At 39.5% G+C, this 26,251-nt stretch overlaps 1 protein-coding gene across 3 annotated transcripts in view; it reads right to left on the bottom strand.

Annotated features, from left to right (window-relative positions):
- Positions 1-23,256, bottom strand: part of DISC1 (DISC1 scaffold protein) — a 172,935-nt gene extending 149,679 nt beyond the window's left edge. For all 3 annotated transcript variants that reach the window (XR_008483208.1, XM_054280106.1, XM_054280105.1), the window contains exons 1-3: positions 23,192-23,256; positions 20,742-21,715; positions 17,156-17,225 (exon numbers count right to left, since the gene is read on the bottom strand). Coding sequence is in view for 2 of the 3 variants with exons in the window: in XM_054280106.1 (XP_054136081.1) it covers positions 17,156-17,225; positions 20,742-21,647 (976 nt within the window). In the remaining variant the exon portion in view is untranslated. The remainder of the gene's footprint in view (positions 1-17,155; positions 17,226-20,741; positions 21,716-23,191) is intronic.
- Between the last annotated feature and the right edge of the window lie 2,995 nt (positions 23,257-26,251).

The following is a 26,251-nucleotide window of genomic DNA, read 5'->3' as shown; positions in this document are numbered from 1 at the left end:
AAATCCAACAGAAGAGACCTGAAACGCTTTCCTCTCCCACACCCATTCAGCTCCTTTTTACTTTACCTCAACAGAGAGCTTAAGAACTGTGGTAAAATACGTAGATCAGACAGATGGCATTTGTTGCTCTTTTCTCAGTCCTGCTGCTCAATGGTTTCAAAAAGCCACAATAACGCATAAGTTAGGTAGTCTCAGGTAGATCCTGAGCTCCACTACAAACTTTTCTTATCCATATTGCAGATGGAATTATTTTATTTACAGGAAGTATAAGAGCCTTCCACCTGAGCAGAAAGATATACTAGATTAGAACAAGACACCTGAAATAAATGACTTTCAGTCTTTGCTTTTAAGTTTCTCCTCAACAAACACAATCTTCTCCCTACTTTATTTTAACAGATGCAAAGAGCAGCTGACATCTGCACTTCCAAGCTGTAGCAGTGGGGCAGGATGGTTTGGTTCTCCTTTTATGGCTCTCTTTATGCTATCCACCACCCTCATTCTAGAGTGTGCTTATAGCTCTCCTCCTCACAACGAGAACTTCTCTCTTCCCATATTATATCTGGCCATTATTTCTGTAATATATTAATAAATAACCAAGAAAACTATTATACACATACACACACACACACGTGGCCAGCCTATGGAAAGACATGGTTTCCTTGTCATACACTGAAAACTGTTTATCTTTTACTCCTATTTTGTGTTTATAAAACAAGCAGCAAGATTAAAATACAAAAACACCACTGTTATTTGGTTACAAAGCAACGCAGAAATAAAAGGTAAGCCAATAGATTTTACTCTGAAACATCACTCTTTGCTAACATTTACTGGAATCTCAGTTAACCAGCATTCAAGTTGCAATTTAGGCAGCAGTCATTTCTAAGCAAGTTGTTCCTTAGTGATAAAAGACATGCAAATGACTTTTATCACGTTATTTACTAGTGGCTCCACATTTCCACACATAACTGCTTCCAAACAATAAGCTCCCATCAAGTTAGTGTTCCATCAAATCTGTCAATTGTAACTCATTTGGCACTACAGGAAAAGCTGACACACTGCATAAAGGTCAAGTGGAAAAATGTCCCTTCCACTACATCAGTGTCTAGATTGGAAAAGGTCACTCCATCCAATAATTGCTGCTACAGAAAATAACTTTGTTGTAATCTACATCATAGAGAAAAAAAAAAATTAATAAAAAAAGAGTTCAAGTGCTTCATTTTTTTTCCCCAAGACATGACAAAATAATATTACTGCCATTTCATGACTAGAGGTCAGTGGGCTTTGGAGTATTTAATTAGAACTCAAAGGACTGTAGTATGGCAAGTGATGATACACCCATTTTATCGACAGCTCACCTGATCAGACTGAAATAGCTTGCCTAAAGTTAAAACAGCATATATGATTATGTAGACTTCAAAAAAACAAAGCAAAAAAATAAATCTGTTGTGGGTTTGGGTGTTTCTTTCTTTTAGCTCCTTATTCCTGTCTTATCAAAACCTTTTTCTTCTTAAAAAAGCAGCACTTAATAATTTGTAAAATCACAGTTTGTTGTAAAATATAAAATTAACATATACAAATACAGAAATTAGCATCAAGCCACTTTAATGCTGGAGCTGAAATCCTAAAGCTAAGTAATCAAAAACCCAACCTACAGACACATGACCCTTGTCACCCAGGGAAGCCTGGAGTAGTACTGTGCAATGATGGAAGAGAAGGGAAAGGAAGATGTTTGGGTTCTCCTCATCTCACTACATCCCTCCACCACTCAATTCATACACAACTCAGTTTATTCTCAGCTTCCATCACTAACAGAAATTTAAAATTCAGCACAATTGCTCAAGATTCAGATCCTGTATCATCAAGACGAGTTTGGAAGAAATTTGGAAGTTACTGGGAAGAGGGGTAGAAATATTTTAGAGTCAACTCTAAAACAAGCAAAAATAAAATAATCATGCAATCAATACTGTGATTGTAAGAACAGGGTTTCCAGATGTACTGCAAAGCAGGTTAGGTCTTATTAGACTTTCCAGATACTAGTTGAATAGAACTAAAAATTGCCTCCACTCTAAGTAAGCTTTAGATATAAACAAAAAGAAACAACATTCTGATGAAGAAAAAGAAAGTTAACTAGAGACAGCTGCAACGCTGTCCGTAAGACACAGAATAAACATTACCAACCTGAATGTTTCCAGAATGAGATAAGGGAAATTAAATCACCAGTCACTAAGTACCCCAAGAGATACAGTAACAGGTATCTGAAGCCACACACGCCTTGTTCAAAGCAGTATTATCTCTCCATTAAAAAGAAGATATCCAGTATAGCACAGTAACATGTATCTCCTTTCATACTTCACTTCCACAGGGAAGAAAAGCCTGGAAGCTGGCAAAGGGACAGGGTGGCATTCTTCAGACCTCTTCACTGCCACTTCAGCTGCCACATGCAAGAATGGGAGTGATGTTTGTTTCACTCTCTGGCAGGTTTCCTAACTGTGTCAAATTCAAGTAGTTATTCAAATATACTCAATAACAACACTATCAAGACCTTAGAAAGCCACAATGGTTTTCTTCAGTGACAAGCACAATGAATGATGGCAGCATCAGAATGTCAGGCTAGAAGCAGCTGTAGTAAAAAAAACCCAAAAGAAAACAGCTTCTCAGTAAGAGACAGAAAACACAATTTTAAAGTTTTTTATGCTAGTGAAGCACTGTTTGATTAATGTCCCTCAATGTGTAGATGCTTTACCTGTAATTGCATTGACACAAAAAGATATTCTGGAGAATACCACCCAGCACCTCCATTCTGAAAGAAGTTATTTGTTTTGTTGGAGGTTTCATCAAATAGATGCATACTGTGTAAATAAAATTTGTCCAATGCCAGCTATCTCCTATCTGAAGAGATGAAGGCTTATAGATCCAGAACCTAAATATAAAGAATCTGATATCCACCGGAGCCAGTGGGAGTCTCAGATGCACAGGCTGAAGTGGTTACATGAGCTTAAATTGCAGGAAAAAAATTATTTTGTTTTATAAAGGGCTAAAAAGAAAAGTTTACAGATGCTACCTTATACCTTTGCCAGCACAATAAGTACACACAACAAAACACGGGCATATTACACCAGCAGAAGAAACCAAAACAATCTTGAAGTGACAAGAGTTGCCAAACTAGATCAGACCAGGGTCCATCCAGCACAGGCTCCTGCCTGCAGCAGTGACAACTGATGTTCCAACCCTTCAAAGGATGGAGAGAAAAGCCTACAGGGCAGCCTGCCAGCCTCTGCAATACTGCACCCACTTCTGGTGCAGGGAAATCCTACAGACCTCTTTCAGCAAGCTCCAGGAATTACCAGGCTGCTATTAACCAATGCAATTATCCAATGATGAACATTTAGAAATAAACTCTCAGACAAAATACCTTCATGCCAACTTTCAAAAAAAACTTTCCAGAAATAACTTTTTTAACACATTTAGGCAGAAGGTAAAATCAGGCAACGAGTCAAATACACAAAAGGATATAATAAAAAATGCAACAAAGTATTTGCATAAAATTTCAAAGAATGTTATTCTTTTAAAAAACTCCTATTGAATACTCGTCTCTGTACAACTGCCTAATCTCCTACATTATATCTGTTACTGAGCTTCACCAATGATCAAAAGTCTTTGTTTCTAAAACAAAAATTCTACAGAAGTTCTCCCTGATGCCACGTCATTTGCACTGTCATCATATTCACCTTCTTCCTCCACTGTTATTAAACAAGATAATTAGCATAAAGGTTTTAAAAAGTGAGAAATTGATTCTGTTATAAGAAGTAAAAATATCTCTTGTTCAGTTCAGATATTCCTGGTCACTCCACCCAGTTTCCCATATTTTCCTTTGGAAGATAAAGAAGCCATTATTCAGTCCTGTACTTAACATGATTCTTTAAATTGCTTATTGTCTAAACAAAGGGTTAAGATATTCAGATATTAAGATATCCTCTACTCTGTGACTTCTTCTCCTTTCTTAGTTTGGCTTTATTTCTAAAGCAGCATCTGCTGGGGCTGAATTTGCACAGTAGCAGCCTGAACAACTCCTCAGGGCCAAGGTTAAGGCAGTAAGCAAATGGACAGCCCCTTTGCCAGGAGGGGACCCCAAGCAGAGTATTTCTAAATGAACAAGTACAAAACACCAGAGGACAAAATCCACCCAGAGACAGCAGTTCTGACAGATCCACATTTCCCACTGGTGTCACCCTGGTAATTAGCACTTCCTTGTCCACTGTGGTCATCCCCACAGATTGCAGTAACAAGCAGCTGCTTATGCTTGGAAGCAGCTGAGCAATAAAGGAAGAGCCATTTAAATATTCATCAAAACCCAAGCACGGCAAGAGCACCACCTGCACAAAGACTGTGCACAGGCAGTTCAGCACTGAACATATCATAATGCTTGCTAAACATACCCCAAATATACTGGATGTTTCTCAGACAGCTATTTGAGGCCAAATTAGGCTCCTCACCAACAGAAGGAAGCAGAATCAATGATAGAAGACCAGGCTGGAAAGTTCCTCAGGGATCACCTGATCCAACCTCTCAGAGATGCGCAGTCTAGACAAGAGAGCCCAGCACCCTGCCCAGCTGAACCTTAAAGGTATCCAACATTGGGAAATGCTCCACTTCCCTAAGGAAATTACTCCAATGACTGATTGGTTTCATTGAGAAAAATTTTTCTTCCATCCAACTGGTATGTCTCTAGGAGTAATTAGTGCCCATTACTCCTTGTCTTTTCATATGATTCCTTGCAAAAAGGGACTCTCCATCTTCTTTGTAGCCACCTTTTAAATATGAGAACATGGTGACAAGGTCTCCCCCTAAGCCTTTTTCCCTAAAGCCTGAACAAACCCAGTTTTCTCAGCTTTTCTTCACACTGAAGGCTCCCAGTCCTCTGGCCATCTTTATGGTCTTTTCTGGACCCTCTCCAGCCTGTCCACATCTTCTTTTGTGTAGCAGGGACCTAAACTGAACTCAGTATTCCAGGTGTGGCCTGACAAGTCCTGAGTAAAGTGGGAAAAAGCTGTAAAGCAGGACAGTCGTGAACTACATGAGAGTTGGCAGCGATGAAACATTCATTCAACTTTTTGACCTTACCCTGAGCTCCCAAGAACATTCTTTGACTGGAAATAAGCATAGCACCAGCTTCATCCTAACCTTCAAAAGAAGTCTGCAGCACTTAGCTAATCTTAGCTGAGCAGAATATTAACATCAAGGAAGTCTCTCTATCTCTATTGCAAGCAGGTTTGAGTTGTTACTTTAAACCCCTTCGCATAGAAGGGATGGCTGGGACTTTTTGCAACTTTTAACTGACCCCAGTGTCATTTGTCTACTTGCTTGGAAGCCAAGATGATAGGTTTGTGTGCTACACATCACTTCAAAAAAAGACCAACTGTCAAGAGTCAATTGGCCTGCAGATGAGAACTGAGGGAAAAAAATCTAGTATTTCGTACTATTTTCTTCATTTTTCCAAAGGTTATCCAGTCTACTTTGGTAAAGGGAGCCTTTTTGGTTGCCTAACAGGGCTGTAAAAAGGCTTTCTTTGCTTTCCCAAGGGTGCTTAAGAAATTCAGCATCCCAGCAATATTTCTTTTAGGTAGGCATTGGAGATATTAGAAATACTGTGTGCTGTTGCATTACAAGACAGATTAATCTTGGATATTAAAAAGGGACTTTGACAATTCTGGGCAGATATGAAGTATAATTTTGTAATGGATAGGCAAGAAGAAATTAAGATTGTGTAAAAAAAGCATGAGAAAGAAGACACTTCTGAGGTGTAATAAGCACCAACTATACATACCTGAACAACCAACCACCCAAACAACTCCTTAGATCTTCCTACAGACAAAGAAATGTGAACCCTAAAGGCATCTGCCTTACATGAAAAAAATTCAAAAACCCCTCACCAGTCTTGGCTAAGAGGACAACAGCTTCTAGGATCCTGCTCCAGCAGTGGGGAAGAAACATAAGCCACTGACCTGCCCACTTCTGTTAGAGAAAGAACGGATTTGGGGAAGTGTAGAGAAGGGCAGGCAGCACACTGGACTCCAGAGCAGGGAAGTGGAGCACAGAAGTTCCCTTTTCTAATGGAAATAGGGGAAGGGCAGCCTTTTAGGAAAGGGAAAGCCAGGAGTGTTTAGAATCAAGAAGGGCAGACTTCCCCAAAGAGCTAATTTTCCATCCCTCCTAACTTCAGAAATCAAAACTGATTTTGTAAGCAAACATTCAGCTCACTATTAGTTGCTCTTATCAACATTCACTCTGAATAATTATAGGCATTGGCAAGGAGGTTTCTATTAAGGAATTGTGCATCATAAAATAAAAGCAGGGGAAAAGGAGCTTCTAGACAAATTAAAAGCAGGCACAGCAAGCAAGTCAAACTTGGCCACTGACTTCAGAGAGACAGGATAAACAATGTTGTTTGCTTGCACCCACGGGAGGCCAGGAAATATGGCAAACATCACTAATGGCACAGTCCCTCCAGGAGCACACATGGAGGTACAAGAAACCTCTCAGAACAGGCCTGGTAAAGTCAAACTTCAAGTCTGCTTCCTTCAAGCTGCAGCCCAGAAGACGCTTGTCCAGCAGAACCAGCGACATTATCCCCCCTAAGGATTCCAGTCCTCACCTGACCTACACCTCCTGCAGTCAGCACATAACTGAGCACTGGCTTAAACAGGAACTTCATTGCTTTTTTCTCATCTGAGCAAAAGCAGCATTTTTCAGGACACTTTAACCAGCCAAAAAAGCTTCGTTTCACTTTTTTTGACATAATGAATATTTTTTCCTATATTCAAGAAACAAGTGTGTCACAAGTAAAGAAAGTAAGTCAAACACAGCTCAGCTGCTTTGCTGCCCACACTGTTCCCAAGTAACTCCCATCTGTTTGCACTGGTGAGGCATTAGCCATTCACACACACAGGCAGCCTCGCCTTCTCCTTTCTTGACTGGAAAGGAAAGGACTTCTTGTCTTTTTTAATTTTTTGTCACTCTGAGAGAAGCAATAACAATGGAATAACTTCAGCATGTAAGGCTGCCCCTATATATTCAGCCTGAGTGGGTCAGTCAGTACAACACCTATAGGCAGGAAGAGCCTAAATATTTTGAAAGCAGGAGCAGGGCAGAGAGAAACACCTCTTGTCTAAAGTAAAGGCTAAGTTCACTCAACAAGCAAACTGGCAACAATGCATGACATGGGGAGTAAAGATTATTTGTTTCTCTTCCAGATTTCTCTCCTCCTTCTTACCTGGAACACCATGATTGTTTTCAAAAATATAAAAAGTAAGAGCCATTTAAATGAAATGGGATGAAATAGGAGCATCCTATATATTCCTCATAGTAAGTTCTGGGAGTTACAGGAGGGGAAATAAGCACCTGAGACAGGAAATATAAAACTGCACAAAACTCAGACTTCTCTACACACAGACATGAACAGATTTGTAATGGCAGAATAATTATATCAGAAAACCAATCTAGTAGCAGTGCTTCTGCAGGCACATTGCTCTGAAACAGAATTAAATTTTAATTCTGAAGTAATTCTACTTTGGATATTTTTTCCCCAAATAATTCTTGTTTTTATCCTCCTCAGTATCTTCAGCCTTTCTTTCCCTGGAAGATCTTGTCATTTTACACAACATTACGAATTGGTTTGGGTTTTTTACACACACGTTGAATCTTCTTACCCTTGGTTCTGCAAAGCAAGTGACACAGCCTGACCAGAACTTCTTTGTTCAGAACTCTTCACTATTTTCATTATTAGACAGCACCAGAATAATCAGCTGTTAAAGCCTACCTGTGAATGGGGCTATTTCAGCTCTTGCTCAGAAGTGTTTTCTCCACCACATAAAGGTAGTAATTTAAACAATTCAAACTAACACCTCTGCACTTCAATATGAATTTGAGTTTGATTTTAATTATAGCTGTGTACTTAAAAGAGCTTTTTGATTTATTCCTTTTGATTGTTCTTGGAAAGGCCAGGACAGCAGATTCCCTGTGAACACGGGCCACAAAGCAGGGCATTTGGCCTGTGAATACAGAGCAGCAGGTAACTACTTGTATGTATTTGAAGGAGGTCAGAGTTAATGTAGCTTCCTTAAGTCAGCAGGGCCACTTTCTCAAACCTGTAAACACAAGAACTCAGAAGAACTAATAATAGAATATTGAGTTTTCTGCTTCCAGTTCACCAGTTTGACTCTTTCTCAGATTAAGGATTGAGAAATCAGTTCCCCTTGAGTGATATTTGAAAGATGAGGACTTTTCAGCAAAAACCCTACTAGTAGGCTTTGCACTGTGTTATGGGGTACAGCAATAACCTTTTCTCTCTACATTCCTACATGCTCATGATTAAGAAAACCATTTAATTTCAAATTACTTCCATTGAGAAAGTTCTTGCTGTTACTCAGAATTCAGACTGGAAGAGTCCAGCTTCAGCCCAGTGCAGAGGTGCAGCCAAAAGTCATCCATGATATGTTTTATTTTTAAAAAGTTGAAAAATACATGAGTGCATTTCATACTCATTTAATAACACAAGAAAAATTCACTTACAGGTTGTATTGCTTGTGGGAGTTTTTAAACATACATTCCACTTTAAAACTATAAAACTCTTAGGACTAAAAATAATTTGCTTCAAAAACAGATCAAGTAGAATTAAGCTCCAGAATTGGGCTGATAGTCACAACCCTATTCATGTCTTTTTTTTAATGCCATTATTCATTTTAAATTATGCACAACTCTAGAAGCCACAGATCACTGGTGTGACTGCATGGCTGATCTTCACCTCTATAAGGAAAACTAAAGCTGAAAGAAAAAAAAACACCCACACCATTTAGTGACACCAGCTTTTCCACCAGTACTTTCAAAAGACCTTTTATTAGCCAAGTTCCTCCAGAAGTTTCTAAAAATTCTTTTTATTCCAGCAACATTTGTTTTACTGCTACTGGTATGCACAATGGGAAATTCCAAACTACTTGCTTTTTAATTTACAATTTTCTAATAAGTGATCAGTATTTATTCATAAAAAGAAATCCTTCCTAAATAGCGATTTTAGTTATCTATATGTTCTCTTGGTTATTCAGATTTAATGAAGCAGGTAAAACTGGTAATGTACTTGACATTATCAGTTACCAGCTACTACACATGCTATTGTATAAGAATGCTAGGAATTTGAAATTTCCCCACTTAGCTGTTCTCATTAACACTTACTGCTACAAACTTATCACTGTCCTAAGAGCACTAAAGATCTCCATGAAACACCATATTTGCTACTTTCACCTTCCACAGGCTAATGATAAGAAAGAAACACACAGAAGCTTGCATATGCCAAAGGCAGTGAAACATCAGAGAGCACAGACACATCTGCAGAGCAATGAACACACCCTACACAGGCAGTTTGGCCTGGACAGGTGGACATGGAGGAGAGGAGGGAAATCTGAAGATAAAGCAGAAGCTAATTGACTTGAGGCAATCCCACTTTGCAGGGGAGTTTGGAAAGCAATGGAAGGGCTGCAGAGATCTCCAATAAAAACATCCTATTAAGGAATTTGGCCAGACAGGATTCAAGCATCAGCAAAGAGCATTATCGTTTCCCCAAAGAAGACTCACACAAAGATTTTCATGTTTGCTTTCAAATGGTAGTCACGTTCATTCAGCATCCTTTCAATCCAAATTCACAAAGAAATTGCATTATCATGACATCTAGAAGTTTCTGCCCATGTTCAGTCATTTATTAAGCAGATAAAAATTGAAAAGAGCAGGTGTCCCCCTTCCTTTAGAATTTTTATATCTAAAGTGTAAGACGAGGGCAACAAAATCAATTTCTAGCTGTTGGGTGAATTAATAGCCATGCTGTCTCCAGTGGTCATATTGCAAATGAAACACAGTGTTCTTATCTGGAGCTAATATTTCTAAAGAGCTAGGGAAAGATAAGTCTGTCCTGAATATAAAATTTGTTTTCAAGTGCAAAGTAAGCAGATGGGCTGGCTGGGTATCAGGAGAGCCATGTCATTCACTCAGTGGGTACTGTCCAGATAGCACATCAACACTTCTCCCAAGCTACACCCATCAGAGCCCAATGCTTCAAACAGCCACTCAGCAAGTAAGATCTTAAATTACCCATAATTGCTTATTTTGTTCGTATTTTTGTCATTGCTTGTTTGTTTGTGAAAGACTGGCCAGGCTGTCTGGGAACAGCTTGGCTGCATCATGGACTGGGAAACGGAGCCCCAGTGCCCTAGGAGAGTGGCCAGCAGTGTCAGTTTTAGACAGCAGATGGCCAGGAGCAGAGAAAGCTTCCAAGCACTCTCCATGCCAAAACTCCAGCAATTCCCCTCTTGTCAAGCAGTTTCCAGAAACACAAGACTTAGCTGAACCTCTTCACTCTGGCCAAGATTAAAATACAAGAGCATTCAGAATCCCATAAAATACTACCACTTCCTAAAAATATTTAGGCTGCATGATATTGCATGAATACAGCAGTTTCTGCTCCAATATTGGCTAAGGAATTAGAGATACAGAAAACACAACTCAATGTGGAACATAACTAGACCAACACCAAGAGTTGGTTTTACCCCTAAGACACTCATTGATGTGAAACAGAACAACTGGTCTAAAATAAGAATTCACATCAAAAGAATTTCAAGAACCTGCTGAAGATGCATGTGCTCCTCATGTAATTACTGAAAACAAGAAGTCAAAGTACCCAGAAATGCATAGCAGACCTCCTTGTCATAAGCATTGGTCTATTTAATACTATTTTAGTAGTAAAAAAAGTTTTCCCAGTTGTCTACCTGACAGCAAGATAAGGAAATTCATACCTTAAAATTGTGACTCCTGCTCAGTTTTGCAATTAAATAAAACAAAACCAAGCACAATAGCAATGGGATAGGCCTAACACAGATTGCATAAAAATCATCAGTAATGTTGTTACTGCTGTTTGTGGACAGAAGCCAAGATGAAGCATTTGAACAGCAGCATTTCAGTCCAGAGTTTCAAGTAGCACCAAACAAAAAATGGATATGTGCAAAAAGAACTTCTGTTTTTCATTTCAGTCCACTATCTTACAGAACATGGACAAGATGGTAGAGGTGCAAGACTGTTTTGTTGCAAAGTAATTTAAGTCTAATGTATAATTCACATAAGCATTTGCTATCCTTAACCTTCCAAACTCTTTTGGGGAGGTTATTTGAATTTATCAGATTAAGACAAGGTAAGCAAGATCCACGTAACAAAGGTTTGGGTTTGAGAATTTATACAAGTTCTTTTTCCCCCCATCCTCTTAACAGCTCTACAGAAAAGCTATAAAAATGAAAAATGAAACCTAGAAGGCTTACCCACAGATTTCAGGAAGCTTCTACAAGCTTGAGATGAAATAAGGCTCTGACAGTGTGGCACCACAGAAAGCCCTATTTGCTCCATCCACCCCAAACCCAGTGACAAGTCAGTGGCCTGCAACTGCAAGTTACAAGCTTGCAGCAAGTCTCCCATGTCACAGCAGCTCTGCTCCTCCAGCATTCACCACTTTTTATTTAGTCAGCAGCCTCAGCCAGACAGCTTCACTGAACATACAGCTGGGCTTGAAGATTTAACTTCCAAAGGTACATGCCACACTGAAACAAGTCCAATCCAAAGCAACGTGTTCTTCGAGAGTTATTTCCAGATATAGCTTCTCTCAAATTCCCTGTCCTTCCTCAGAAGGAAGCCAAGTTGCCTTCGTTTCTGTGTCCTGTTATAGCAGCCATCTGTCAAGCAAGCAGTTTAGTTCAAAATAATAGAAGCACAGTAAAGCAGGGATTCTATCCAACTCTCATCTACAAACAGCTCTTCCAAGAAAAAAAGAAATTAAAAAACAAACAAACAAAAAAGACAACAAAAAGAACAACACACCACCCACCTGCTTGAATATCAGATTAGTTCAAATGTTCAAGAACTATGATTATAAATAGTACTCCAAATTGGGAAAAATACTGCTCCAGTTTAAACTGCAAAAAGAAACTTGTAAAGACCAAATGGCTACACATCTGGCCAGGTGTTCAGAGTTTTTGCAAAATTCAGTATTTGCAAGTACCAGTGTAAGAAGTGGCAAAGGCCTTCCTCTGAGTGCCATTTAACATTTTCAACCCAAGCATTACTGAACATGATTCTCTCTCATTTACTTTCTCTGCAGTTGCCTTAAAACAAATAGTTGGTTCAAGTGAGCAACAGCACCTCTTATAATGTAAACCTACAGGAGACTAACAGCTACAAAGTCTTTCCTTTCCCTTCCTAGTCTTGTGATTAAGGGAAAATGTGCAAAATTAGACTCAAACTCCTACACATACCAGAGGGTGTCCTGGATGCCCTGCAGATCCTGAGATATGGAAAAGACAATTGGTATTAAGAGGTCTTAAAGAACACAAGCAAAGAGCAAAAACATAAAAAGAAAAAACATTTAGAGATTATTTTTCTGCAGAGCACACAGTGCACAAGCGAATGGCAGCTCACCAATTCACACAGTTCATCCTTTGCAAGCTCACCTAAAATAACTGAAGGCTTACATGACATTAAATGTATCTACAGCATGAATACTTCTTGCTGAGATAGGATAGATTTTGCCACCACAGGCATAAATGCTTGTGTTCTTTCTGTCATGTTGGACTGATGAGGAGTTGCTCTGATCTGCTCGATGACCTTCACTGAAGAACCCTAACTCTGAATTGCATGGGGGAATTACCATTCCTGACCAGTTGCAAGCAAGGCATCTGCAAAGAAGAAATTTCTTTTAAAAATAATTATCATAATTTAAAAGAATCATTAGTTCTGCAGAAACTTTTTGCTCAGAAACAAGATGGTGTGTGAGCCAGTAGTGGAGTTCAGCAGCAAGACTCAGTCCTGACAGTTACCACTCCACTTGCCTCTTGCACCAGGCAAGGTTGATAAGAACATGCAGCAAAGAACAGGAAAAAGATTTGCAAATGTTTGGGCAATAGATTTGTACTGAGCAAAATGCACTCACTCCTACTGCAAGCACAACTCCCACAGACACAAAATACACAGTCTTTTTTTTTTTCCTCCTGTATTCAGCAGTGTGTTTAACCTTGGAGCTGTCAAGCTCCATCATGAATAATGAGCCATGACAACACTCCAAGTGATCCTTGGAGAACAGACCAATTTTTCCTATATGCTATGCAAGGCAAAATGCTTATATTCCCATGGTACACCACCTGCTTTGGAAATATACAGTAATGTGGCCATCAAGAGGAGACCACAAGTAAATACAGAAAAAAAAAAATCACTTATTTCCCAATATTTCAGCACCTAAAAAGAAGCAAGAGCAATAAAACACATAACATCCCAAGGGCTCCTCTTTAAAATTATACTGGGACTGAGGATATTTGTCTCACTGAATATGCATTTCACACAACCATTTCACAGCCGAGGAATATCTGCATTTGAAAGAACCCCTGACAGCTACAGCACTAAGAGAGAACACCCTGCAGGTTTCACAGCACTGTGACCTGCAGAAAATGAGCACCAATGAGGAACACGGGAGGGCCTCCACCCCGAGCAGCCCCCAACGCTCTTGGAACAAGCACATTCCCCACCCTGCACACTCAGCACTGCCAGAAAGAGTAGGACAAAATGCACTTCTCTGAATGCCTGACTGAAGCTCCTCTACACCAATACCCTAACCATGCCAAGGCAGGTCTTGCAGAGGCACGGCAAAGGTAACCATTCAATAGCAAGAGTCATTTCTGCTGTGCACCTCTCAAGCTTAAGGGGAGGAGGAAAACAAAGACAAAAATTCAGATAAATCTTTAGATTTACCTAAAGAACTGAAAAACTAGAAAGAAACAAGCTGAAGACCTAAGCAGGTATTGTCTTGCCTCTTAAACAACAATGGAGGGCTGTGGCTGCCCTAAATAAACTTCCCTCATTCTGTGAATAAATGGTAATGCATTAACATTAACCTGGAAGACACCATGCTCTCTAACAGCTCAAGCAGCATGCATTTCTCCTGTGTTTTTCCTGCAAGGTGGAAAAACAAATGTACCCTTATTCCTGAGCTGTTTGCAACAAGGTAATTGTCCATGGCTTTGTAGGGGGATAAGCTGGCTTTTATTTCTATGTCATTTCCTAGTCTTGTTGCCACAACTGAAAACACGGTGCATCCCTTTTCCCTCCCTGTAGAGACACTACTTTATTTATAATTCAGCTTCAATGATTACCTTACACTACAGGAGCTTTCAAAAAGCTCTGTAGAGCAGGAAAGCAACCATGTCAAACCTGTGATGCTTGTCTCTCCTTAAGCTGTGAAGTTGGAAGTGTCAGACAGCAGAAAACAATTCTGAGCACTAAGAGGAGTTTTAAGTGCTAACACATCTCCCTCCCACCAAGAGGCCTTCCCTCAAGACTAGATGGCTCTTAAAGAGCTGGAGTCAGAAAATCTCTGGAGTTAAGATCTTGATAATGGCTGAGGCTGGAGAGAAGACTCTAGCACCAATGCAGTAGTTAGACATGATAACGTATTTATTGGCAGTTTAACATTTCCCTTGGGAGTCTAGACACACATACCCCTCCTCCACCTGCTCTCCCTCCTCTCTATTCACCTCTTCCATGTCCAGGGCATTTCACAGCTATTCCCATCACACTAGGTCTATCCTTCCCCTGCAGCACCTCCAAATGAGCAAGACCTGTGTTGGCACCACACACAACACTACCATCATCTCTGATTCAAAACACTTCTGCTCTTAGCAGAGGACACACTCTATACTCAGAGTCACTCCACAAATTACAGGATCAGTAATTTTCTCTCTAGCATTAGTTAAATTGTCCTCAGCCCCCCTCCCCATACACCAGGTTCATTGCTCCCACTCCCTGATAATTCACCACCATGTATGCCCCACATCACAGCTCTGCACATTTAGCAATTCCGTTCCCTGCTAGCAATATTTGGCAATAAGACCCCTTTAAAGAAGGCTAATTACAGATTTCACTTGAACAGAAATTGGTACTGGGCCAATCTGTGAGCTATTTAACAAGCTCTCAAACTTCACGCCAGGGAAGCAGCGTAGCTCTAAAAGCAAAGGTGGAAAGCTTTGCCACTGCAAGGTGAGGAGGGAAGGTCACAGCTCTGATTCTCCTTGCAGCACAACACTTTCTCCATGCAAGTCTTATCTTAAAGATAGTTTTCCTTTTGTGAAACACAGGCAGTCTAAGGGAGCCAGTTCAGCTTCCATGAAAATAATGAAAAGTAGCCACTAAAAAAAAAAAAAACCAACAAAAAAAACCCAGTTGATATTTGTATCAGAAATAGAACACTCAAAAGCTAGGAACTGATAAAGTCTAGGATGCCTGGTTGCATGCATGCATGAAGCATGTAATCTTCTGAGCACAACAGTACCTAGTTTTCAAAGAGATGGAAGAACTTAAGTTCAAGTCTCTCAAGCACCTCAGTGTCCAGTCCCATACCAGAACAAATGTTTTCTGTCAGTTTATGCCAGACTTAGCACAGAAAACAGTAATCTCACCTGTGGATTCTCCTTATCACTTTTTCTCTCTGTGCCCACAACACCTGGTGAAATAACATTCCAGTCAGACCACTTACCTGAGGGGAATTAATGCAACGAGGTGTGCTAACCCTGCTTGATAACTAGGGTGGAACTGAAAAGGATAAAAGGAGAAAGTGATGGACAACAGACAACTGGTCCTGTTTTAAGGATACAAGACTAGTGCCCAGGAAACTACACAAGAGCTTTCTGCGTGAGATTCAACCTAAGTCATCATTTTTCCCTGTGGTCAACACTATATGGCATCACATGGAGATGTCACACCTGATACACTGAAACACTGCTGTCAGACTGGCTGACTGCCTAGAGAATCCCAGCTGGAATCTGTGGTAACCATGCACACTGAGTACACAGCTGTTGGGAAGTCTCCAACTGTGAGCTCAACCCACAGGCACTTAAAAAAGAAGAGTTATGAGTGTTACACATGTAAAGCACACCATTAATAATGTCTATTTGACAGAGACTAAACTCATAAATATCTACTACATCCTCAGATTTTAACACACCTAAGGGTTTTCCCCATCAGGAGATGCCACACTAAAAGAATGACTTGTGGCAGTAGCAGACTCTTCTCCTACACACAGGCAGGCCTTTAAGAGGCCAACTGAACCACTCTTGCAAAAGTGCTACGCATCTACCCCCTAGACACCAGATTTTCATCTTGGGGACATCTTAGGGGGCAGGAAAACAGTCATGGTACAACTGCAAAGCATCACGCAGTAATTTGGAGAGACAAACCACAAGTCTGACCACTGCCCAATTCCTAAAAGCCAAGAATATTAAAGTGGGATGAAAGAAGCTGCCTTTTTCCACACTTGTTCTCTGAAGTAACCATGCAGATCTCAGTGAAATGCTTGCAGTCTCTTACAGCTGAAGACAGACCTAGCAGGAAGAATTTACCTTAGAACCTCAAGATTTTCAAAATGTGAGTACCTGAACACAGACTACCACAACAGGGAACAGTAAGAAATCAAACATGTTAACAGATGCTCTAATTATTAATGTGCATACACAAAACTTATCAGAAGTGCCAAGGCATTTGAAAGAAAAAGCATTATTCAAAGATAGATATTTGCCAGCAGCTGCATCACCACCATATTGTCTAGCTGAATTGGATTGAACTCAGTGGACATCAACTTAATCCCACAGGACAGTATCATTCCTTTCTGTAATAGCTACTGACCTTATTTCTATGAGCCCTGCTGTAGTGTCATGACTAAATGTGGCAAGTAGCAAATCTCACTCTGTCAGCAACCAGTGCCTGCCCTTTCTCCTTTTGAAGCTTCCATTCATTTCTGCATTTTTTTCAGTCATGCTGCTTCAAAACAGCTGATCCAGATGGTGGGTATTTGGATTTCAACCTTGCCACATGGTGATGTGGCTCAAGAAAATAAAAACTGTTGCTACCTGCTGCTGACCTACTTTGTTTCCTGCCATATGACAGAATAAACAATACAGTTCATTGAACTCGTTTTCCACACCTAGTCACTGCTATGTAGGAAATATAAAATAAAACTAATAGAGGAAGAGGGAAAGGGAAAAAAAAAAGCAGCATGATCCAGTGGGGAGTAGGGAGGAGCAATTCTCACCTCTATCATAGTCATCTTCCTCTATTGCTTTTTCCTGAAGCCTCTGAAGCCGTAAGATCAAGGACTTTAACTATTCAAAGAGAAAAAGTTAGTTAAGAAGAAGCTGCATTTAAAAATATACAGACTACTTTTACACAATATAAATTTAATGGATTACTACATCACTACAATGGCCAAATGTTGATAGTTAAGCCCAGCATTTGTTAAATAGACCTAACTGGAAGTCAGCTGAACTGCAGCTACTTGAGCCAAGCATGGCTTTAGTCCAAACACACACAGAGAATAACAAATGATATTTCTTGAAAAGCAAAGGAGATCGTGCGATCGTAGGATATTTTTCACCCTTTGAATAAATGAAAGCATGATTATTAGAGAATTCTGTCAGCATGACATCTACTTCTGATCACACTGTACTCAACAGTGTGTTCCCAAGCTCATTCTGACAATTTTTTACCTGAGTTTTGCAGAGAACAAATATAAAATTTCCATATGCAAACTACATTTTATTCTGTAAACAGAAATGCAGTATGAGTACTTTGGAACAGGTATATTGATGTTATGGGTGAGAAAAGAATGTTAATTTGCAGCCAAAAAAGTTTCCTTAAAACACAATTTAGACTTATCTACATAATGTTGATATTTGCATTTTCACAATGCAAATGCTAGATGAGAAAAAAAAGCAGAACACCAAGAATACCCAAACCACATACAAAGTACTCTCTCACATTCCAAAAGAAACTTACCATATTAAAGTTTTATTCCAGAGGTTAATTCTTCTCTTTGTTAACATCAAGAGTCTGGACCAAATTTCTAAATTTACTAAAAATTTGTAAGGCCTTTACAAGTTTTTGCTGTTAAAAGAAATTGGTTAGAAGGTAGGTTTAGTCCTTTCCTCACTGCCATGACAAGTTTTTGATGTTAAAAGAAATTGGTTAGAAGGTTTAGTCCTCTCCTCACTGCCATGACAGCCACAGCTGCAGTTACAAGACTGGAATGTATTTCTTATTAAATTTATGCATGATCTGTACCAAATCTGTACTATCAGCCCTGAAAAAGGTGAGCCTGGAAAAAGAGGCAGTGTATATTCTCAAAGTCCAAAGCCTGAAAGTGCTTGGGAGAGCACAAAAACCCATAGTTTGGATATCCTTAAGAAATCTTAAAAAATATTTCCCTTCTCCCTGAAGCTCTTTCATATTTAATCCTCATATTTAGAAAAAGAGGTACAACCAGTCAACAAGTTAATAGAAGCACTCAGTTATCAAGACTACACATCAACACATAAATTAGACAATCAACACACAAACCGATAAATTCAAGATTTCCCTCTAAATATGATATGTGAAAGTGGACTGGTAAGAAACAAACTATAAAATATAAAGTCAGGAGAGTATCCAAAATGTTTGATTAATAATACACTACAGGACGCTCCAGAAGGAAAACAAACAAAAAACATTGCACACATTCCCATTTCTTCTGTGCTTTATTTTATTTCAGTTTTCACTTCCCAAAACTCCAATCTTTATTCTCTGAGGCTAGTGAGGAAGGCAAAAATGGTACTGAAGGGAGGAGCTCTGAACCCTCACCATAAATTATTTTCTGTGTTTTATGCCCGACTTTTTATAGAGTTTTAAAGAAGCTTGCAGTAGGAATGATTCAAGTGACACTTTTTTCATATCCATGATGTATAACAACGACCTATACTGAGAGTACAGCTTTGCTGCTGCTGGCAGTGTTCATTCCATCATGCCCTACAGTGGCAGGTCATTTAAAGTCAGCCTGGGTACCACAGCCCAGGCACGCCCACGGCAAACTGACTGATGCTGCACTGTAAAGTGCTTTCTATTTGCAGGCTGGGGGACGTTGGGAGCTCAGCTAATCAGAGACCTGCTTGTGCTTCAGAGTGGCATGTCCTAGATGTGTATCAGATGAAGATCACTTTTCAAGTACAGAGAAAGCATAATTTTAACAACTTTGGTATTGTCTCCTTTTCTTGACTACTGTTGCCTTTGTTCCTTTCTGAAAACTTTGAGACTCTACTCATTATCATTACAATAGGAAGGTGCTTCAAATTAAACATACAAGACTGGCTAACCAAGGGCAAAGACATCTGAGGGCACAAATCCCCAGTTCTCCATTCAATGTATTAATGAATACAGAAATTAAAGATAGCAATGTTTCTTTTGTGCCTATCAAATAAGCAATACTTAAAAGAAAGGAAAATAATTTCGTATTTTGATTGCATTATACGTTCCCAAATTTGCAGGGAATTAATTTCCCAAACCATCTCAGACTATAGGCACATTGCAATTCCAGGCATGAAAACAAAGAAACTGCTCCATGTAATTGTGTGTGAAGTCTGTAAATAAGAGAACCTAGTTTGAGTTCTACACATATAATCTATGAAAATAAAGAACTATGGAACACTGTAAGCTCAGGTTAAATGTCATGGCAAGCAAGGAAAGAATAAATGTTTCTCAGCTTCCTGTCTTGCCCAGAGAGGAGGTTTGTGCAAAGCCTCCCCAGGTTGTTTCATTAGGCCTAAAGACAATACAGCACATCTCACCAGGTAGGTGTCTGAGCTGAGAAGTTAAAAAGATCTGAGCTTCTGAAAGGCAACCAAGAAACTCGGGCACTAGTGAGACAATTAAAATAAAATTAAAAAAAAAAAAAAACAACAAAACAAAAAACAACCCAAACAACTCTACCAAAAAAAAAAATCCCCACTATCCACTCAGTGCACCTTGAACAAATTAGTGCAATCCATTGTGTCCATAATAATTTCTAGATTAATGTTTCCTGTCTGCGCAGTTAAGCCAACATTTGGCTCCTTTAACCAGGTAAGCTCAGAATGCCCACCCTACCATCATAAAAATATAACACAGCTAATCCTTCCGTAAGTTTCCCCACCCCTGTCCTATAAAGAGCACGGTCAATGACACTGCCTGTATACATTGTAGGTATAAATGTGGGAACATATATATATGCAAAAAGACTCCTGACTCACCAGCCCACTACTCCCCTAGGGTAGAAGGGGAAAAGAAAAAAGGTTCAGTTCCCAGCTGGAGGCAGAGAGGGATTTGACTCCCATTTTTCGTCACGTCACATAGAGAGAGCACCTATTAGATTACACACTACTTTCACAAAGTTACCTAATTCTTAGAAGTCTTTGGCTCAACTTCAACATTTCCAATTAAAAAGTTTGGTGTTGTTAAATCATGAAACTTCAAGAAAAGAGTTCTTACCACCTCCTAATTTTATACTACGTATAACCCAAACTGCAGACAAAACAGCCACCTGTGAAAAGAAATGGTACTTAGTGAAGTCAGAAACTGATGTGTGATGTTAGAAATGAGAGGATTAAAGTTTCAGTAGAACATAGAATAGGGTACTGCAAAAATATCACCTATTTTTAAAGAACCAAACATATCCTGTTATCTCATTTTTATCATGCAGAGGTCTACGGCAAAACTCTGAACAAAGGCCACAAAAGCCAGTAGTATCTGAACTCCTAAATAAACTTTGATTTTGGCACTACAGATAAAATGTTTTGAGGACAAGGTATCAAAAACAAAGTGAGACTACTGACCTTTAACGTACTGCGGTTGCCAAGCAAGCAATCCTGTAGCACTGGTTCATATTTTTTCATCAAAGTATCCCAGTTATGGTCACTGACAGTAAAGCTACTTTCATAGCCTGAAGTGACAGAAGAGCCAGCAGATGCTGCATCCGAGGAATCTGTAGAATATGAAAATGTTGTGTCTATATCCAAGAGAGAGACAGTCTCACAGTCCTGTAATTTATCATTTACTGGGCTCTCACGTTCATGCCGCAAATCTTCACCAGAACTGGAGGAGCAACACAAATCTCCCAAGGGCCCATGAGCTTGTGCCATCTCTTCCAGCTTCTGCAGATTGCCTGTGGTTTTGGGATGCAGAACGATCTCAGTTTCCTCAATAGATTTGCCTTCCACATCATTTACTCCAGAGGCCGAGTTCAGGGAGAGCTGTATGAAACTGAAACTTGATCTAAAGCTATCCTGTGCACCAGTAGAATGAGAAATACCATCTCTGCTTTGATATTCACAGTTGTTATTCATTTCTGTCTGATCCAAAGCATATATGTTTGGGGGCTTGCTCACTTTGGTGCTGCAGCTTTTCTGCCGCATACAGCACACAGCAGAAACATCTCCTTTGCCTGTTGTGGCAGCAGGGCAGACCCCTATTCCTGTGGTGTCTGACCGTGGACTAGTGCAGCAAGAAAGATTTTCACAGCATCCTGGAGTGTTTCCAGTAGCGGTCAAGGTTGTCACCCCATTAGCAGGAGCTACAGCACTACAGTGCAGGAATTCCAGGTCATTTTGGCACTGTCTGAGCAGAGCAGATCCCTCAGAGCCTCCACAGTGCTGCCTGGCGTGCTGGAGCTCCGCTGGGCTGGACGCTGCGCAGGCACCCGGGGACTGGAACTCGATCTGCCACTGAGCCTCCGGCCTCATGTACCCAGGCCTTTTGGCCAGCTTCTTTCTACGGAGAGAGCCCGCCGGTATTAACTGCTGGGGATCACCTGGGAGGGGAGAAAAAGTCAGTCAGTGTTTCTGCAGTTTTCCAGGCTTAACATACTGTGGCATCTGAAAATAGTCGTTTCTGAAATTTCAAGCAGCGTATTGTTTTCCATTTCAACAAAGCACAGGCACTGACCATACTGCAGATAGAGAACACTGCGTGTATTCATTCACCTTCTAAAGAGCTGGCACCTGTTTTTTAAGTGAGCTCCCTAACAAGCTCCTCCATTAGGACACAAACCTGGGTACAATCTATCACATCATCTTCCCTATTCACAATATCACTCTGCTTTTCCATTCTCAACTTGCTTAACAGCACACTGAAGCAGAAACTTGGTTTAAGTTTCTCTGATCCAAACTGATTTCAGGCTTACAAGCACATCTAAGATACGACTGAATCTGCAACCAAAATGTGAGAACCATGATCACAAAGAGATTTTGTTCAGTTTCTCGTGTTCATATCCGTGTTTTAACACTATGAGTAGCAAATGGCTCTGCTGCCATAACAGAAACGACTGTTACACCCAGTGGTTGCAGATGTCCATGTAATGAGACACTGTACAAGTTGTCATTTAGATTTATGATACTATCTACTGTCCAAAATGTAAAGTTATAGGAAAAGCTTTGCACGAAGAATCACCAATCCTAGAAAACTATTAGTTTGTAGCATTACTAAAGTATTAATATCATTAAGAAGCATGCTCTTAATGATGCTCAGTAACTTGATTTCCTTACACATACCTTACTTACACAGATGAAAAGATAAATTTGCAGTTTGCAGAGATAGGAAAACAAACAAAAAACCCCATCCAAACAAGATAAAAATATCACAGTAAACATTAAAAGTGGGAGATCAGAACGTAATGTCTGTGTTTTCTGTATATTTTTATATATGCATTATTGGTAAAAGATTACATGATGACTACTTTCATTCTCTCATGGATTTACTGCTAGTTAAAAAGCATTTCATTTTTCTGTCCTGCACAAAGGGAATCAATGGGAATACAGGCTCTGCACTATCACCCATTTTGTAACACAAAAAGATATTGACTGCACCTATTTGCCAGAATCACTCTTCAAGGGGATCTGATGCCTACCTGAATTATGCCCTCTACTAGCTGCCCTCTACTCACAGAAACAGAATCAATTGGGTGTTAGAAATATTCATGTCACCTACACAGAGCCCTTACAAAAACACAAGTTTCTGATTTTTTTTTTTACATTTACCATTCCACCCTAATCACAATCCTTTGTCAGCTTTTACATTGATGGATATGCACATAATCTAAACTCCTCAGCAGCTCCAAACACAGGCCCCATACACACCTCAATATGACAACATCCTATACAAGAGTTTAAGCATTAGAACTGAAACTTCCCAGGAGAATTTTCCCAACATTCATTACATTCTCTCCAAATAACCTCCATCAAAAGCGATTTATACATTTTCCATATACTAGAATAGTGGCACATCTCACCATGGAACTGCAGTTAAGCCTCTGTATTCTGCTTCCTATCACCATAAATTAGAATATCCCAGCAGTCCCTTATATTCTCTCTTGTCTGAGGAAAAAAAGCATCACAGAAATCAGAAGTAAAAAAGGTCATGGAGTCCATCAGCCTGTCTACTATAAAAAGACAGTGAAATGCTGTTCTGGGAGTAATTTAATAGAAGTCTTAACAAACAGGAATCACTCTCGGAGCAAGGGAAGAAAAACTGAACAGAATGTTCTTTAAAATTTAATTCTTTTGGTTTATATACAAAACAATAGCCTAAATTTGACTTCAGCAGAAGAAACCAGTCATGCATAAGAGTCATTCTAAGGCTGCATATACTCCATGGCCATTTAAAAAGGCCTGTCACAGGCCTCATCTGTGAAAACACAAAAGGTTCTCTGGTTTAATTAAAATCAGTTTAAAATTGATCTCACTAAGTCACTATGAATTGTTAAAGTAGACAGACAATTACAGCTCTTTAAACACCAAATTTAAACTAAGCTAATGTAAATAAGGTTTAAATTGGCCAAAGCATTAGATATTCATACCAAGCAAACTGGATGCAATTCTAAAAATTATTGCAGCCAAAAGGGGTACAATTCCACTGTCCTGAATGAGATCACACACAGCCCAGGCATCTCTGTGCTCCTCACAAGGTTCACAGGTAGCCCAGACAGGTTTGGCATTCTGTTCCTTCACGGACTCCAGGTCTATCTCCTGGTGAGTCCATCCAGCAGCACAAACCACTCACCTGGATGCCAGAGCAGAGTTACACAGCCCAAGTTCTAACCAGGATTAGAGCTAGGCCAAGCCAAGAGCCATCCAGAGGATGCTATGGGGAGAGAGCTGCAGGTCCTTCACCCCTGAGTGCAAAGCAGAATGGACAGAGCTGGGACTGACATGAACATGGACACTCACACCTTCCCCAAAGCATAAGGGGAAGCCTGATCTCCAGGTCCAGGTAGAGAGCACCCACAGCACCTTCAGCCATCACAAAGCCCAGCCAGGAAGGTTCTAGTGCCTTGGGGGGACTGTTTACCTTGTGCCATGTCCCTGCTCTCAAGATTACAATCATTTCAGTTGTTTACTATCACATATCTGAAATACAGTTCTATAAACTTTTTCTGCATAGCCTTCCAACCATAGCTTGCCTTGTCTGCATGTCAGAGAAATTACACTGAACCAATTCAGCTGGCTTATTAAAAAATACAGACAGGCCTTAAATTCTTCTCATCTTACCTCAGTTTGAAGAGCATCAAACAACTCTTTGCAATTAACTACAAAATTATCAGAATGAAAACAACCAAAGGCAATTTTAAAACCTTACTCTACAATGTGTTATGCATTGTGTGAGACACACATTTAGAAAGAGAAAAGCCACAAATGGAAGAGCCTTTCAATAGTAATATTAAAAATCAATTTTTTAAAATATGTATTTTACAATCTTAGATCACGTAACAAATATTTAATGGCAGATATGTGCAAATCACTTCTAATTCAATTATGAAAGCTCAGAAATATTCTTAACAGCTCTTTCACCATAGCAATCTTTCCTGATGATCAACATTTCATGTACAATAGCAGTTCAGATCTAAGGCAGAGGGAAAAAGAAAATAGTCTATCGCTGTAAAGCAACGTTGTTCACATCTTAGTCACACCAAGTGAGATGAAAGTGGGAGAGGTGAAGCCTAAGAGCATTTCCCACCAATGGAAAGAGCACATTCTCTTGTGCCCATCCTGACACCAAAGGAGAGCAGAACAGTCATCTAATTTATTTTAGATCATCAGTCTTTGTTCTCAGCCACAAATGACCAAATGTTCTAATAGCATCTGTGGATGAAAAGGCATAAATACCTTACGTTTTTGTTATTCCAATAGAATTTTATAGATCAGTACGGAAACTCTGACATGATCACCTCCTCACTGCTGCTTTAAGCATGTGATGCAGAATGCTTGCAAGATCATTTAAGCTCTCCCTGTAAGTGAGAAGTTATAGATGCAGTTTTAAAGGTAGCTCAGCTATCTGAATACACCTATATTATACACAGTTCATTTTTATTAGAATAACAAATTCATCTTCAGAGCACTTGTGGGTGATAACTGTGATGTGGAAAAAAAGGTATTTGGTCATATTCAAAGGCAACTGTCAAAGTACTGCTCCAAGCAATTTCTGTAGTGCTTCTTCTCTTAAAGAAGCCCATAACACCTGCATCAAACTATACACAAACAAAGTAATTGAGTTCCAAATATTTATTATTTACAAACAACATATACACATAAATGTTTAACCTATCAGAAGCAAAAATGAACCATTTTTGGAGATTAATCTGACATAACAATAACCATTACAGTTCAGCTGCTATGTTACAGAAATATGTAAAATGTTGCAAGTTCCTGATCAGTTACAGTTTGACTCATTTACTGAATTTCAAAGACATCAATAAATATGCAAAATAAGATAGCACTGATCGCAACACAGCCTATGTTGAAACAAACAAGTATCACCTCTTCGCACAAATAAGCTTTCAAAGAAAGTCACTTGCAAATAAAGATTTTCGTAATTCCTAAAATGAAAAGGTCTCACTTGGCTTTCTCATCTCACCTACTGAGTGTTAACTGTAACTGTGGTTTACCTAAAGTTTTATAAAGTGTAACTACAGAGGGAAACATTGCTAAGTTACATTGTATTGGATATAACAATAATTATTTCCTCACCAAAGCTTCCTGTGATTTCTAGGGTCACAGACTGGGTTCAGTTACTCAACTGTTAGATTTCCAAAACGTGGCAAATAACATATCCTCTGAGATCATTAAATGCACGTCAGTTTCCATTCTCCACTAAAAAGCACTTCAAAGAGTAGAGCACTGTAAAAGTCAGAATGCTCTTCTTTAGCCAAGGTTTAAATAATTGTGTTTTTATTGATACACTCCCATAAGGCATGTCATTGAGTTGTCACAATCAAGCCACTTACCTCCTTAATGCAACAACTCATTTTAAGCCATTTGATGAAATTACAGCACCTCTCTCTAGAATTAGAATC

This window comes from Melozone crissalis, unplaced genomic scaffold (assembly GCF_028551555.1).
Source record: "Melozone crissalis strain CALT ecotype California unplaced genomic scaffold, PUWL_Pcris_2 ptg000027l_1, whole genome shotgun sequence".
NCBI classification, from domain to species: Eukaryota; Metazoa; Chordata; class Aves; order Passeriformes; family Passerellidae; genus Melozone; species Melozone crissalis.
Note: the sequence above shows the minus strand (reverse complement) of the source record. Positions and strands in the feature narration are given on the sequence as shown.